This window comes from Podarcis vaucheri (assembly GCF_965113315.1).
Source record: "Podarcis vaucheri genome assembly, chromosome: 9".
NCBI classification, from domain to species: Eukaryota; Metazoa; Chordata; class Lepidosauria; order Squamata; family Lacertidae; genus Podarcis; species Podarcis vaucheri.
Window position 1 is genome coordinate 10,479,863 of NC_138767.1, and position 15,166 is coordinate 10,495,028.

The 15,166-nt window shown below is 43.7% G+C and overlaps 2 protein-coding genes across 9 annotated transcripts in view; both read right to left on the reverse strand.

The window, feature by feature from the left end:
* MOB1B (MOB kinase activator 1B) overlaps positions 1-15,166 on the reverse strand; it is a 244,326-nt gene that overhangs the window by 58,358 nt on the left and 170,802 nt on the right. The gene's annotated exons all lie outside the window — the stretch shown is intronic.
* The window catches only part of RUFY3 (RUN and FYVE domain containing 3), a gene marked incomplete at its 3' end in the record, with an annotated part of 50,180 nt that continues 37,256 nt past the window's right edge, over positions 2,243-15,166 (reverse strand). For 4 of the 8 annotated variants that reach the window (XM_082236435.1, XM_082236436.1, XM_082236437.1 and 1 more), the window contains 7 exons: positions 14,995-15,092; positions 10,602-10,721; positions 8,867-8,990; positions 6,818-6,897; positions 5,489-5,516; positions 4,098-4,172; positions 2,243-3,793 (listed from right to left, as the gene is read on the reverse strand). In XM_082236435.1, the coding sequence (XP_082092561.1) occupies positions 3,650-3,793; positions 4,098-4,172; positions 5,489-5,516; positions 6,818-6,897; positions 8,867-8,990; positions 10,602-10,721; positions 14,995-15,092 (669 nt within the window). Of the gene's footprint in view, positions 3,794-4,097; positions 4,173-5,488; positions 5,517-6,817; positions 6,898-8,866; positions 8,991-10,601; positions 10,722-13,154; positions 14,180-14,994; positions 15,093-15,166 lie in introns of those variants that run through there. The other 4 variants (XM_082236439.1, XM_082236441.1, XM_082236442.1 and 1 more) reach the window with 2 other exon arrangements.

Genomic DNA, 15,166 nt, shown 5'->3' on the forward strand with positions numbered 1-15,166 from the left:
GCTTTAGTTTAAGTCATATGAGAATTAATGGACCTAACAGCCATTTTGATTTATTTCAATGGGTTTACACTAAGTAAATTAATAATAATAATAATAATAATAATAATAATAATAATAATAATAATTTTAAAAAAATATTTGTACCCCACCACTCTGGGCGGCTTCCAACAAAGATTAAAAATACATTAAAATGTCACACATTAAAAACTTCCCTAAACAGGGCTGCCTTCAGATGTCTTCTAAATGTCAGGTAGTTGTTTATCTCATTGACATCTGATGGGAGGGCGTTCCACAGGGCGGGCGCCACTGCCGAGAAGGCCCTCTGCCTGGTTCCCTGTAGCTTTGCTTCTCACAGTGAGGGAACCGCCAGAAGGCCCTTGGCGCTGGACCTTGGTGTCCGGGCAGAACGATGGAGTTGGAGATGCTCATTCAGGCCATTTAGGGCTTTAAAGGTCAGCACCAACACTTTGAATTGTGCTTGGAAACGTACTGGGAGCCAATGTAGGTCTTTCAAGACCGGCGTTGTGTGGTCTCGGCGGCCGCTCCCAGTCACCAGTCTAGCTGCCATATTCTGGATTAGTTGTAGTTTCTGGGTCACCTTCAAAGGTAGCCCCACATAGAGCACATTGCAGTAGTCTAAGCGAGAGATAACCAGAGCATGCACCACTCTGGCGAGGCAGTCCGCAGGCAGGTAGGGTCTCAGCCTGTGTACCAGATGGAGCTGGTAGACAGCTGCCCTGGATACAGAACTAACCTGTGCTCCTCCATGGACAGCTGTGAGTCCAAAATGACTCCCAGGCTGCGCACCTGGTCCTTCAGGGGCACAGTTACCCCATTCAGGACCAGGGAGTCCTCCACACCCGCCCACCTCCTGTCCCCCAAAAACAGTACTTCTGTCTTGTCAGGATTCAACCTCAATCTGTTAGCCGCCATCCATCCTCCAACCGCCTCCAGGACCTTCACTGCCTTCACTGGTTCCAATTTAAAAGAGAGGTAGAGCTGGGTATCATCCGCATATTGATGGACACCCAGCCCAAACCCCCTGATGATCTCTCCCAGTGGCTTCATGTAAATGCTAAAAAGCATAGGAGAGAGGACGGACCCCTGAGGCACCCCACAAGTGAGAGCCCAGGGGTCTGAACACTCATCCTCCAACACCACTTTCTGAACACGGCCCGGGAGGAAGGAGCAGAACCACTGTATAACAGTGCCCTCAGCTCTTTTAGATGGTCCAGAAGGATGTTATGATCAATTGTATCAAAAGCCTCTGAGAGATCCAGCAGAACTAGGAAACAGCTCTCACCTTTGTCTCTAGCCCGCCAGAGATCATTAGCCAGCACGACCAAGGCAGTTTCAGTCCCATGATGAGGCCTGAATCCTGATTGGAAGGGATCCAAATAGCCCACATCCCCCAGGCATGCCTGGAGTTGTTCAGCAACCAAGAATGAAAGATTTGAGGCTGGGCGATAGTTGGCCATACTGGCCGGGTCTAAAGATTATTTTTTTTAAGAAGCGGTTTAATGACCACCTCTTTCAGCGGGTCTGGGAACGCTCCCTCACAGAGGGAAGCATTCCCCACCCCGCAGAGCCCATCACCCAGCCCTTCCTGGCTTGCTTTTATTAGCCAGGATGATCAAGGAGACAGGTGGTTGCTTTCACACGTCCAAGCAGTCTGTCCACATCCTCGGGGGTAACGGATTGAAATTGATTCCATGCAACTCGACCAGACAGAGCTCCAGCACTCTCCCACCCCAGCCCTGCTCCCATGGTGGTGTCTACCTCCTTCCGAATCTGAGTGATTTTATCTGCAAAAAACTTTGCAAAACCGTTGCAGGAGCTCTTGGGGTCTTTACAATGCCCCGATGGTAAAGGTGGTTCTGTTAAATTGCAAACCACATAGTAAGCAGACATACACTACAGTTCCTCTTGCTTGCTATATTTTCCTCTATACAGCTGCAAGGATGTAATTGTGCTACTGGTTAACCATGTCTTCCCTGAAAACGAAGTCTAAAGCCAGGACTACAGCAGCTTTGTTCAACATTTGATGCTCCAGCTGTTTTGGGCTAATGGTTTGGGCTACCTGGAGGGCCACAGCTTGGGAAGGCTAAACTATTAAATTTCAGTGGCTTTACTCTGAGTAAAGAGTAATTAATTGTAGTGTTATAGCTGGAACTTCAGACCAGTCATGACTTAAAGCCACATACCCTTCTACTCCATATAATGTATCATAAAATAAGCCATGTAAAATTTCAGTATGTTTATAGTAAAGATTGTCTGCACAGAACAAAACATAGCAAACAAAACATACAGCAGTTTTGTACGGATTCAAATACATTGTGCAGTTTTGATTTAATTTCCAGTACAAGTAGGTCTCTTCACACAACACACTTTGTGGTCTACGGTTCAAGAAAGCAGCCACCACTGTAAGAGTTAACCTCTGCTGCCGAGTAATCTTTTCAGATCAAGGTATATTCTATATCACACATGACAGGTTTTCAAAAATCCATTGTTTTATGGGTAAGCAGCAGTATAGCGATAAATGCCTTCTTAAATTTACATTTACATAAATAGGGAGTCAATTGTGTCAATCTACAGCTTGAAAAAGCAGCTTTGCAAAAAAATTGTCAAGTCATTTACAATCGGTTGCTGTCCTTGTGGGTATTCTGCAAAAATATAGACTCCCAAGTTGAGAGGCCACCAGACATGTGAGTTTTTGTGCAGTCAAGATAATTTTTGTGCACAGTACATTCTCTTTCAAATATTTTGGTTACATACAATGCATTCTTATAAGCAGCAGCATGTATAAAGCACAACCCTAAAAAAAACACCAGAAGTTCAGGCAAAAAAACAAACTTATTTGTGGTATTTTCATCTTTGGCCAGACAATCAGTTGTAGTTTGCTTTCACAGATCACCTAATTTAGTGCCAAAGACTTGTGGAGCTTATTCAACGGCTACGTTTTTGCACACATATGTGCAATTCTGTAGGCTATAAAACATGGGTAGAATGCACCACCAAGTCCTCTAGAGGGTTTTGTAATCCAGAGCGAGGGCACAGGTCTGCTGGCAAGGCAGAGTACATCCGCATAGCTCGCTCTTAGGAAATCAGACTGAGAGTGGCTCAGCGTCCTTGCCCTGGGCTGAAAATAAAGGGTGAAGTGGCTTAGGCAAGACACATGCCTAGTTTGCGTAGGTGATGGGCCCTACAAGCACTAGAGAATTAAAAAGACTGCCATGGTAGGAAGAGTCCTATTTATCCTTATGGGCACCCATGCTCAGGTTGTACTGCTATCCCCCAGGGAGCAGTGTCTAGATACACCTCCACCAATATCTTCTGTGTCTTCAAAAACTAAACAAGATTTACAGAACCTGCTTCTAATGCTTGTTCGTCTCTAAAGCATCCGTAACACCAGTGCATGTCAGAATCTGGGTAGAACTCGGGAGTGGTTCACCCAGGTCTTTTAAAGGTTTAAAAGTTAGGGCTGATTGGTCAATTCACAGCCCCCACCCCAACACCTACTCTGATTCTGCAAAAGCAGACAAAGGTGTTTCTTTGAATAACTCTCCAAGATGTTGCAGCGTTCAGAAGCTTCCGTCTGGTAGAAATAAGCTGCCTTTGACAGGACCGCTGCCTATCGCTGTTGGGAGTCCTACGAAGGGCTTGCCGAATATTGCTGCATCAGATGCTTGTGGCACAGGTTACAGACCCGCTCTGGGTAAATGCTGGAAGGAAGGGGCAGTTCGTTTGCTGAACAGTCTTCACAGAACACTCCGCCACAGTTCTTGCAGGTGTTCTGAAGAAGGGAGAAAAACAAATGGAAGTTAAAACCAGCATTACATTTCCTCCTCAAGGGAGCAGGAGGAGAGAATCTCAAGTTGCCTTGTGTTTGTTTCAAGTTAATAGCTTGTCCTGTCCTTCGGGCTCAGGTTGGGCAGTTCCTTCCTCACATTGCTGCACGCACAACCCCCATAAAGCAGGTCATGAGAGTGGTCAAAAAGTTTGCATCTGTTATTCCTACAAAAGGCTGTCGAGTACACTACTGGGGCAGAAGATGGTTTCCCCAAGTTAAGCAGGTGAGCCACTCTGTTTAATTTTACCTTTCTTTTGCTCTGTGTGCTTTCTTCTTGACATAGCTGGCACAACTCTAATTTGCCAGGTCCAAGGGGCTGCTCCTAAATAATTGAAAAACATGTTATCATTTAAACATACAGTTAGGCTTTTTTTCCCCTCTAGCCTTTTGATGTCTCATGTGAATGTTTTGCTTACAATTTGCTGAAGCCCTCCCACTCGGACTTAAATCTCAGATGAGCTGAGTAGGCTCCCAACTCACTACTTCCCCTTCTGAGTTTGTGCGCTTTGAACACTGAAGCAGAACTCATTTGAATTTACCATTTTATAGTAATATTTGTATAGTACTCTGAAGTGGTCAAAGCACTTCATATGCATTGGCTAGCTGTGTAATCCTTATCAACAATCCCATAAAGTAAGTCAGTATTATCCCCCATGTTAAAATACACAGAATTCAGACTCAGCCTCTTTAAGCTGGCAATTCCCAGACTACCGTATTTTTCGCCCTATAGGACGCACTTTTTCCCCTCCAAAAATGAAGGGGAAATCTGGGTGCGTCCTATGGGGCGAATGAAGGCTTTTGCTGAAGCTTGGAGAGCGAGAGGGGTCGGCAGACATCCGCAGCGTGGGGAGCCTTGCAGGAGTTCCCGGCAAGGCTCCCCACGCTGCGGATAGCAGCCTGCCGTCCCGCAGGGGGGGCGCCCTGATGCAGAGCGCCCCTCGCACCGGGCAGACATCGGCCAACCCCACAAGCTCGGGGGCCAGCAGGGAGGCGCAGCGCCGCCATCCCGCTGTTCCTCGACCTGGTTCTGTTTCCCCGACCTGCTTTTGGGGGGGAAATAAAGGGAATTTTTTTTCCTTTATTCCCCCCCCCCAAAAAAAACCTAGGTGCGTCCTATGGGACGGAGCGTCCTATGGGGCGAAAAATACGGTACTTACTACAAAACTAAATTCAGTACTACTCTGGGTGGCTGGGGCAACCCAGTCAGATGGGTGGGCTACAAATAATACAAAAGCAACAACAGGAATTTTGCACGGACTGGAGTTACTTCATTAATTTTATGGTTTATCAAAATAATTTTCTAACACTGCTTCTGTTGTCTGGAGGGTACATGCTTACAGCAGGCAGGTGTCCAGAACACAACATTTCACTTAATGCTCAAAATATTTATACACAAATATTTGGAAATTTACAAAAACAGACAAAAGCGTTCAAATCTATAAGCCAACATTCTAAAACCAACTTCTTGATTTTTGACAAATAAGTCAAAGACAAAATTACATGTCAGCATCCCCAAACCATCTGCACACCACTCAAGCTACTCAGCCTCTTTAGCAATTTATCATCTTAAATATTTTCCCGCATATTAAAAGCTCTTGGCTATTGACTATTCTAAAATAAGCAACATAGATGACTTACATGCTCCTCTTGCAAGATAGGAGGTGCCCTGGAAGATAAATAAGACATTAACTTTGAATGTTATTTCATCCACATCTTAACTAATGCAAGCTGGCTATTAAGTTTGTTCTGATTTGTCATAATAGTAATGTGGTCACATGCATTCATAATACTTAGATGCTCAAAACATAAAGTAGGGTTGGTTGTCCGTGCCTCATACCAAGCTTGTCAAAGGTAGAATACAATCCATAAAATTAAAGTTATGAACTCCCAGGTTTTTACCAGCCCACCATGAAATGAACTCTCAAAATCCAAACACAAAGCCCTCAAGCTACTTAGTAAGCATCTGATTAGATTTACAAGAGAGCTCTGCTTGTCCACATCTTGGACCCAGAAACTAAGATGTGCTTTCTACAATTGTCAGAACTAAGACACATAAAACACTTTGATGAGCACATCTACATGAAAGTTGCTTGTTTCACACTTCAGCACAAGCCAATAGTTCAAATAACACTTCCCTAGAAGAGCCACCACAATGTGTGGAGTTTTGTATTATATGCCTCTATGGGACGCGGGTGGCGCTGTGGGTTAAACCACACAGCCTAGGACTTGCCAATCAGAAGGTCGGCGGTTCCAATCCCCGTGACGGGGTGAGCTCCCGTTGCTCGGTCCCTGCTCCTGCCAACCTAGCAGTTCGAAAGCACGTCAGAGTGCAAGTAGATAAATAGGTACCGCTCTGGCGGGAAGGCCACATGACCCGGAAGCTGTCTGCGGACAAACGCCGGCTCCCTCGGCCTATAGAGCGAGATGAGCGCCACAACCCCAGAGTCGGTCACGACTGGACCTAATGGTCAGGGGTCCCTTTACCTTTACCTATGACATATATGCTACCTGAACAGACCCCACAATTTCCCTAAGCTTCTGTTTGCCCACTAAAAACCACTGCAATGGCCAAGCAATTTGGAGGGAATCTGGCATCCTGAATCTGGACATCCAATGCCCTGCAAGAAAGCAACTGTAAGCTCACAGCAAAGCTCACTCTCTAGATGTGCCACCTTCAGCATAACTTATGGGATGCTAAGTATCCTCCCTAGAGTACTTATCATAGCCTGGAACACATGCTAAAAATGGTGTGCAAATATAGTATAATTGAAAAATGTCTGGATCACAATTGTCTAAATTCAGCCATTGTTTGCAAGGATGTCCCAGACAAACATCAGATAAAATTTCATGTGTGTGAGTCTACAGAAATCATACGAGAAGTCATCTTATTAGCTGAAAAACCACTGAATCATAACCACCAACACCTGTATGATCAAAGAGAGTATGAATTGAATATATGGTCCATACTTGCTTGGAAGAACTGTCTGCCCCTCTTTTATTGGTGTTCTCCACGGAGACTCTCCTTCCAGGTGTTTGCTGCCTGCATCCTGTCAGAACAAACAGATACTAAAGGATCAAAGAAGAACACAGAAGAAATAATATCTGCAGTGTCCATTTCCCCTCCCCTCAGCAATAGCTGTTAGTTTCCTGAACGGCCAGAATCCACAAACTTTTGGCCACCATGAAACTACCTACCACTACTAGAAGAACTAGAGATCACTTAAGAGAAAATAACGAGAATTGTGGTAACAGAAATTGCCATGTGCGTGTGTTACTCTGGGGACTTTTGAAGAAGGGACGCGGGTGGCGCTGTGGGCTAAACCACAGAGCCTAGGACTTGCCGATCAGAAGGTCGGCGGTTCGAATCCCCACGACGGGGTGAGCTCCCGTTGCTCGGTCCCTGCTCCTGCCAACCTAGCAGTTCGAAAGCACGTCAAAATGCAAGTAGATAAATAGGTATCGTTCTGGCGGGAAGGTAAACGGCGTTTCCATGCGCTGCTCTGGTTCGCCAGAAGCGGCTTAGTCATGTTGGCCACATGACCCGGAAGCTGTACGCCGGCTCCCTCGGCCAATAAAGTGAGAAGAGCGCCGCAACCCCAGAGTCGGTCACGACTGGACCTAATGGTCAGGGGTCCCTTTACCTTTACTAACCTTTAAAGCACTCAATGATTTCATACCAGTGTATTTGAAGGATCACTTGCACACTTATTTAAAATGGGCAACATCCCTCTCCTCTTTGCTGTGACTCCCCCAAATCAGTTTCAGGGGGTTCCCGAACCATCTTGGCAGATTAGTGTCCATTCAGCTGCCAGACTATTACCGAACATCTATGCCTTTCTGAAAAAAGTCCTCCCAAGAAGATGAACAATGATAAACTTAAGATTACAATAAAATGTCCTTCTATTTAAATCTCTCTCTTTTTTTAAGTAAACAGTAATGTTTTTAAATATGATTCAGGCAGTACACCCCACCCTCCTCCACAGCATATCAAATAAAATTACATCAATTAAAAGGAGGGAGTTTCACAGAATACACGTCATTAATGAGTAGGCTCTGTCCTCTAGTTCTCACGAATTGAACTGATCTTGATTTATTTAAAATTTTTAGAAATTCACAGAACAGCTTATATTAAAATTTCTGTAAGCAGTGCAGAGTTTTAAAGTCGGCCAGGAGGCAGAGGCATGCACACAACATATACCTCTTCCTTTTTTCTTTTTTTGCTGTAAGCTCAAATGCAGAAAAGCAGCAGCTACTCATATGCATGCAACAAAACAGGCAGCTGCAATCGTCACACACGAGGATCGATGGACGATTTGCAGGCTGCTTTTACCTACATGCAATTTGCACGTGCACAGGGGAATTTTATCGGCAGCCGTTCAGGGGGCCAAGCTCCAGGTCACCTGCCCCTTCCCCCCGTCTGTTTTTTTAACTTAAAAAAAAACCACATTACTTGCCACGGTGCTAGTGAGACCCTAGCCACTCACCATCTTAACCGGAAGTCAGGCACTAAACGTTGCAGGTCCCGTTCTGTGGGACACTTTTCCAGCACCCTCACTTTTGACTTAAAGACATCTCTCAATGTAGTTGTTTAAAATATTCTTGAGCAGCCAGTAATGGTAATTATTTTTCTCTACTGCTTTTAATATTCCTTTAATGTTTCTATATTGCTGTACACCACCCTGATTTTTTATTTTTTAAGGGCGGTATATAAAGAGCTTATAAACAAACAAGTATACTCAAAGACCTAAATTTACATTTAGACCTACAGATTAGCTAATGCATGTTTGTGCTCTGGGTCTGCGCCCTTTTAAACAACCTAGCAATGTCCATGCAGGAAATTCACCAGCTTTGAATCACCGCAAGCTGATACAGTATACTTTAGCGTTACTGTGACCAACAGGAAACACAAACCTCAACAACAGCAACAGTAAAAAATAAGAAGAATCCTAACAGGTTAAAAAGAGTAACTGAATTAAAGCTACAGTTAAGCACCAAGAAGCAGAAGAAGAACATTACTGTTTTAAATCCGGCCTTCTGGAATCCTTTGCTTTGGCTGTGCAAGCTTCTGTTCTCTTGAATTCCAGAGTGGAAATGTGACCATCGCTCTCGCTCCCGTTTCAGTTCCAGTTCCAGCTGGCCCCTGGAGTAGCAGCGTGGAGAGAAAGTGTGTTAAGGACAAGCTGTAGTTTACTAACCCGATAAAAAAGGCCACTGAAAGAAGGAAAGGATTCCTATTTTTTATGCTCCAGATGGAGAATTTCAAAAGCGACCCCTCTGAAGAAAACGGCATTGCACCCTTGGCCCATCCCAATGCCAAGATTGTAACCCCTCCCTCAGGCCTGTAAGCGCCTTGCCCTCCTCTGACTCCGCTAGACTTGCTGGCTTCAGCTAAGCAGTGTGGCATCAGGTTTGCATGCAAAAGGTCCCAGATTCAATCCCTGGCATCTCTAGGTGGGCTGGAAATGGCTCCTGCCTGAAGCCCTAGACAGCCACTGGAGACAACGCTAAGTCAGATGGCCCAATGGTCGGACTCCGTATAAGACAACTTCCTATGTTCCTGCATTGACCAATTTCATTTCATTTTAAAATTGCTAGAGCACATAGAATCGTAGAATTGTAGAGTTGGAAAGGATCCGGGGGTCATCTGGTCCAACGCCCTGCAATGCAGGAATCTCAACTAAGGCATCCATGACAAAAGGCATCATTATGTACTCAATGTGAACACAGAAAGACATGGGTAAACCCAGAGGCACGTGAGCCATGATTCACCACTGCACACAGGAACAGTGTGCATCAACAGCACTTCCCCTGCATGGAGACTAGCAGGTTCTATGCACAGCTTATGATTTCTCATGTCTCCTGCATGAGCAGGTAGAGGATCAATATTAGCTGTGCACTAGTATCACGAAGGCCAAGAACATAACGCGTGGTGAATGAGTATGCCCGTTTGTGTGAGAATCGTTTAATACATTCACTTGTGGTGGTTCCTCTAAAGTGGCCCACGGATTTGCACACATGGGTGACAATCCAGGCAGATCTCTAGGCACACAGCACACAGGCCGCTGCTGAAGATGGAGGAGACAACTCTTAAAAGCCATACGACTTACAGTCATACCTCGGCTCCCAAATGCCTTGGCAGTCGAACGTTCCGGCTCCCAAACGATCAAAAACCGGAAGTGTTCCGGTTTTCTTTTCTTTTTTTTTAGAAGCTGAACATCCGGTATGGCTTCCGCTATTGTTTCTGGCATGCCTGTGCAATCGGGAACCAATCGGAAGCTGCGCCTTGGTTTCCGAACCTTTCGGAAGTCGAAAGGGCTTCCAGAACAGATTCCGTTTGACTTCCGAGGTCCGTCTGTACTGACTTACATTGGCTGGCTACACAAATGGGGAAAAGCTCTTCTTCAGCCTTAAGCTTTGAGATAGCTCAGTTAGCAGAGCATGAGACTCTTAATCTCAGGGTTGTGGGTTTGAGCCCCACGTTGGGCAAAAGATTGCAGGGGTGGGATGAGATGATCTTAGTGGTTCCTTCCAACTCTACAGCTCTACGATTCTACTAAAAGATGTATATGGACTTACGCAAACAAGAACTTAAGAGTTTGGAAATTTCAAAATGTCATCCTTGTTTTGGAGAGGCTTGCTATGACAACATGTGAGGAACCCTGCAAAATACGCAGCACATGCAAGATGTTCCAACCGAGCTGGAAAAAGGCTGCTCAATAAAATGACACACAAATAAATCAGTTCTGTTCACCGCTGCTTGGTGAGGTGTTCCACCTCCATCTGAAGGCTGTTGATCTTATCCCCAAACTCCTGCTTGAAGAGCCGATTGTCTTCCTCCAGGGACTGACGCTCCTTCTCTGCATGTTGCAATCTGGATTTGAGCCACATGAACTTGTGATAAAAAACAAAAGCCATGGTGGGGAGGAAGACTGAGGTTAAACAATAAATTAAAGAAAAAACTGAGCCCAATGAAAGATGAGAGGAAACGTATGGGAACAGGAAGTGAGAGGGGGAACCAAAAGAAATCTAAAGAAAAATCAAAATGGAGGTGAACCAGGCAGAAGAAACTTCTATTTTCTTTTTCTTTTTTATTCTATAACTACAGTTTACAGTCATTAGATGATAAACATAAAACATCACTTTTATCCATAGTCAAAGCAAATCTCAATTACACAGTATTTGTAAATCATTTCTTTTAAATTTACGTTACATTGCAGCTTTATACAAGTAATTGGAACTTGCATCATGGGTTACCTACTATATTAAGAAATTAGTGCATTTGTCTGGTCTCTTCCACAACTGTTACATCAGGTTAAACACACACGGATCCAGAGTGGATACAAAGTCGTGGACAAGTATTTAGGCTTCCCAACCTACTTGAGGCATCACTGCAATTGGGGGTGGGGGCAGGGAGAGAAATGCACTTTCACAACAGAGGGGCTGATTTCAGACTGCATGTTTTCACCAGCTATGTGGCATATACTCAGCACAGTGGCCTAACTGTAGGGTGGACAAATAGAGGCAGTCACTCAGCAAAAATTCTGGAGCTATCACATATGCCAGTCCACCTCTGAATTACCATCTTGAAACAGACTCAAACGTGATTTAATCAGGCATATGGCACAGTCCTCCATCTACCAGCTCAGGATGCTGATGGAGTTATCGCTTCCTTGAAAGCACCCCACTGTCACAACCTCTCAACTTACAGAAAGTATGAAAAACTGTATCATGTGCCCAGTTTGACATCCTGACCCTTTCTTGGTGAGTGGCTGGCAGAAGCACAGCAATTCAAGCCAACGGTGTGGAGAAGAGAGGGACAGAGGGGACTGGCTCATTAGCAAATCACCGTCAAGATCAATCAGCAAAATAACATTTTCTCTTCCTTAACCAGAACAAAGTCCACCAGACCATGCTCTGAAGGGCTAAGATGGCGACAGTTTCCGCTTCCAACCATTATTCTAAGGGACCATCCTCTGTTCTCACTCAAACTAAGGCATCCTACGGCCAACTAGCAGGAACCAGGTATGACTCTGAAGCATGACTTCAAAGGACATTTGAAACAGAAGGAATTATGGGCTAGAATTCGGAAGCTGTGTATTTGTTCCCTTGTCCTCTCGAAGCATGATAATCATAGCGCAGCCTATGTTAAGCCAGCCAAGTCTCCTTTGGTCATGTGAAAGCTACATCCTAACTACAAGAGGGGTGTGGCATCGTAATAATCCTAGCCACCAAATTGGATATTTTAATGAAACATGTTTACTTTAGGATGGAATTTAAATTGGTGCCTAAATAGACATTGCTCCAAATTAACTGGGTACAATTACAAACATGCCACACTAAAGTGTAATTCTTAAGGATTCTTATTTTAAAGGAAAAGAGCAAAACATCTGCTGCTCTGCCAGTTTTACAAGGAATACAAGAGTAAGATTCAGCCCCTTAGATTCTAAAATCAGCCAATTATTCCCCTCCCCCATCTTTTAAAAAGTCAATTTTCCCCATTTTGCTTGAACACAAAACAGGAGATTTCCAAGGGAGGGAACTTAAAAAAGAACAACAGACTATTTAAAACTATAAAACTAATTTGGACAACTGGACGAATATTGATAATGACTCCCTACACACTAAAGGCTGTTAAGGGACTAGCACAGTGAACTTTTGCAGTCACGAGAAAGACCCCTAATTTAATCCCAAAACAAAACAAAAAATGTTATTTTGAGTTCCAGCAAGCTGTTTTCCTATGCTTTCTAGGTTTTAGTCGGTCTTTCGGTAAGTCCCCTGTTTGAACCAAACACTTAGAATCAAAAGTTAACAAGATCAAAAGGCAACTTTAAGCAATAACGATCTAGTTATCGTATGCTGTAGCTACTCTGAGTCAATGACTGACCAGCAGTAAAACACTACCAGTTCCATTCATCCTCTTAAACAAGGTAAGAACCATAATGAACTGTTCTGCAAAATACATTATTCCATCTTTCCTAAAAGAGGAAGAGAAGATAACACACACCTATTATGAGAGTCCTTCTAGAAAAGAGAACCACTGTTTATTTTTTAGGGAAATGAAGGCAGAGGTAGAAGGCAATGCAGAAACGAAAAGGGATTTCAATTTTAAAATATAGCTAGTGACTAGGCGTTGCATCCATGTCACTGGAGAAGGTTGAATGAATATGTCTTTCTCTAATGCAAAATGGTTGGCATTGGCGCATTGTCTTAGTGCGTCCTTGCACTGCAAAATATTCTGGTTACAGTTCATTACAATTTTGGTTTGCATTATTTGTTTTGTATTATTACTGCCCTCCTCTGGATATTTCCTTACGTTCATGTACAGTGGATTATATCAAAATAATGGGGTTGTGGGATCATCGGAATGGGCAGGTGGGAAAAGACACCGAACAAGACAATTGTATGTAAATGCAATTGAGAGAAGGTGAAAAGAGCAAGTCCAAGCAGAAACATATTTTGTTCTGCTATAAAGCAAAACAGTGTAATCTTGCCCCATTTCAGCTGGGGTGGTTGGACGCACAATATCTGTGAACTGGTGCATCCTTTGAGTTGTGCGCTGAGCGCACTGTGCATATCAGACCCACTTTCCGTCTACATAAATTTGTGATAAATGCACAGTTGGGGTGGGGGTGGGAAACGTGCAATGCAGACAAGCCTTTGGTAAACAAGGACTAGGCCCTCCTAATGGAAAGTTCTTCCGACGTGAGCTTGTCCTGGTCTTGAGATCAAATGGGACAGAAAAGCTAAACGTTCATGGCTTGCAGCAGGCACCCAACTGCTTTAACTTCCATGTGTGTATTTTCTTCATACACTTCACAACAGGGAAACAGAGGGAACTACCTCAGCTTCCCACGAATCTGGGAATTTTCAGGGGGAAAGCTTCACACTTTTCCAATATCCTGTCAAGAGTAAAAAGCTTGTGCTGTATACACTTGGTATCAATTGTATGTACAGACCCACAAATCTGTTTTTACTTATGATTTTATGGAGTAGGTTCTGGTCAAATCATCTGTAGTTTAGTAAAGTTTAAGCAACAAATAACTAAGGGAAGGAAGATTATAGGCTACCTTTTCTATTTCCAAACAAAACAGATGCTTAAAAAAAAGAAAGAAAAAGAAATCCACCAAATTCCAAGTCAACTTTAGGTGACAACATTTAAGTCTGACATCTAAATTCTCAATCTCTTTTTGCTTTCCCCTCATAACTGAGCTGAGATGTCAAGAGTTGTGAGGCGACCAGCTGCAAAAAAAAAAAGCCTAATGGGGCTTCTGAATCAGTTTGTTTGCTGCGCTATTTAAGGTTTTTGCCTGTTTCACCAAATCCTTTTCACTATATGATGATAAGGAGATGATAAGGGGGAAATGGAGGGAGAGAAGAGGAGGAAATTGACAGCAGAAGAAAACACCAGTTAATTCAACAGGTATCTGACAATATATTTCAATGTCAATGCTTTTCTTGAAAATACAAACAACAACTATGTATGTGTTAAGAAACCGGTCTTGATTTCCATTCAGTAACAGCAGTGGATATAGCGATAGATATTTCAGCATGGCTAAACCTGGTGTATTTGCAAGGTTCAGCGTTCAATCAGGGGCAGCTACACCCTGGTTTGGGGTGGCCCTTCCAAACAAGTTCTCTGGTCTCATCAAGAACTCCTCAATTTTGGCAGCAGCGATAAAAAAAAAGGAGAGAATGAAAGTAGGCATGGTTTAAACCTTTCTGCCAAGTCCAGCAGCCTGATGGGAATGTGAATCAACCCCTCCCCAGTCATCAGATCGATCATTTAAAGGAGGAGGAGCTTCGTATCTTGTGTATGTATGTGTGAGAGAGAAACAGTGCATGTTTGTGTGATGTGGCCATACCCATGACTGCCATGCAGTCCTCACTAGGCCAAATTCATTTTTCCAGGTTACGTATTGGATAATCTGCCCACTTTACCTAACTTCTCACTATACACAAAGGAGACGGAGGAAATTACTTGTGTCTGCTTCTTCAGGGTAATGCTTTGTAGTGCACCAGGTTGAAAATGCTTAAGCTCCATTTTCAAATATCCAAAAAATACGTACATTAAGAGTATCTTTTTAAAAAACACCCAACTGAAGGCCAACTTTGTGTTTTGCTTACTAAGCAAGTTTCAATCTTACCTTTGTTCGAGCTGTTTAATGGTAGCAGCCATCTGGTTTGTCTTCTCCTCCAAGCGGCTGTTTAGTTCACTCTTTTGTTTCACTCCCAGGTCAGAACTCTAGGAAGGCAAAAAGTCACAACACCATCCTTATTTGTTTATGCAGCAGTCACCTGCATCTTGCTGTTGACTGA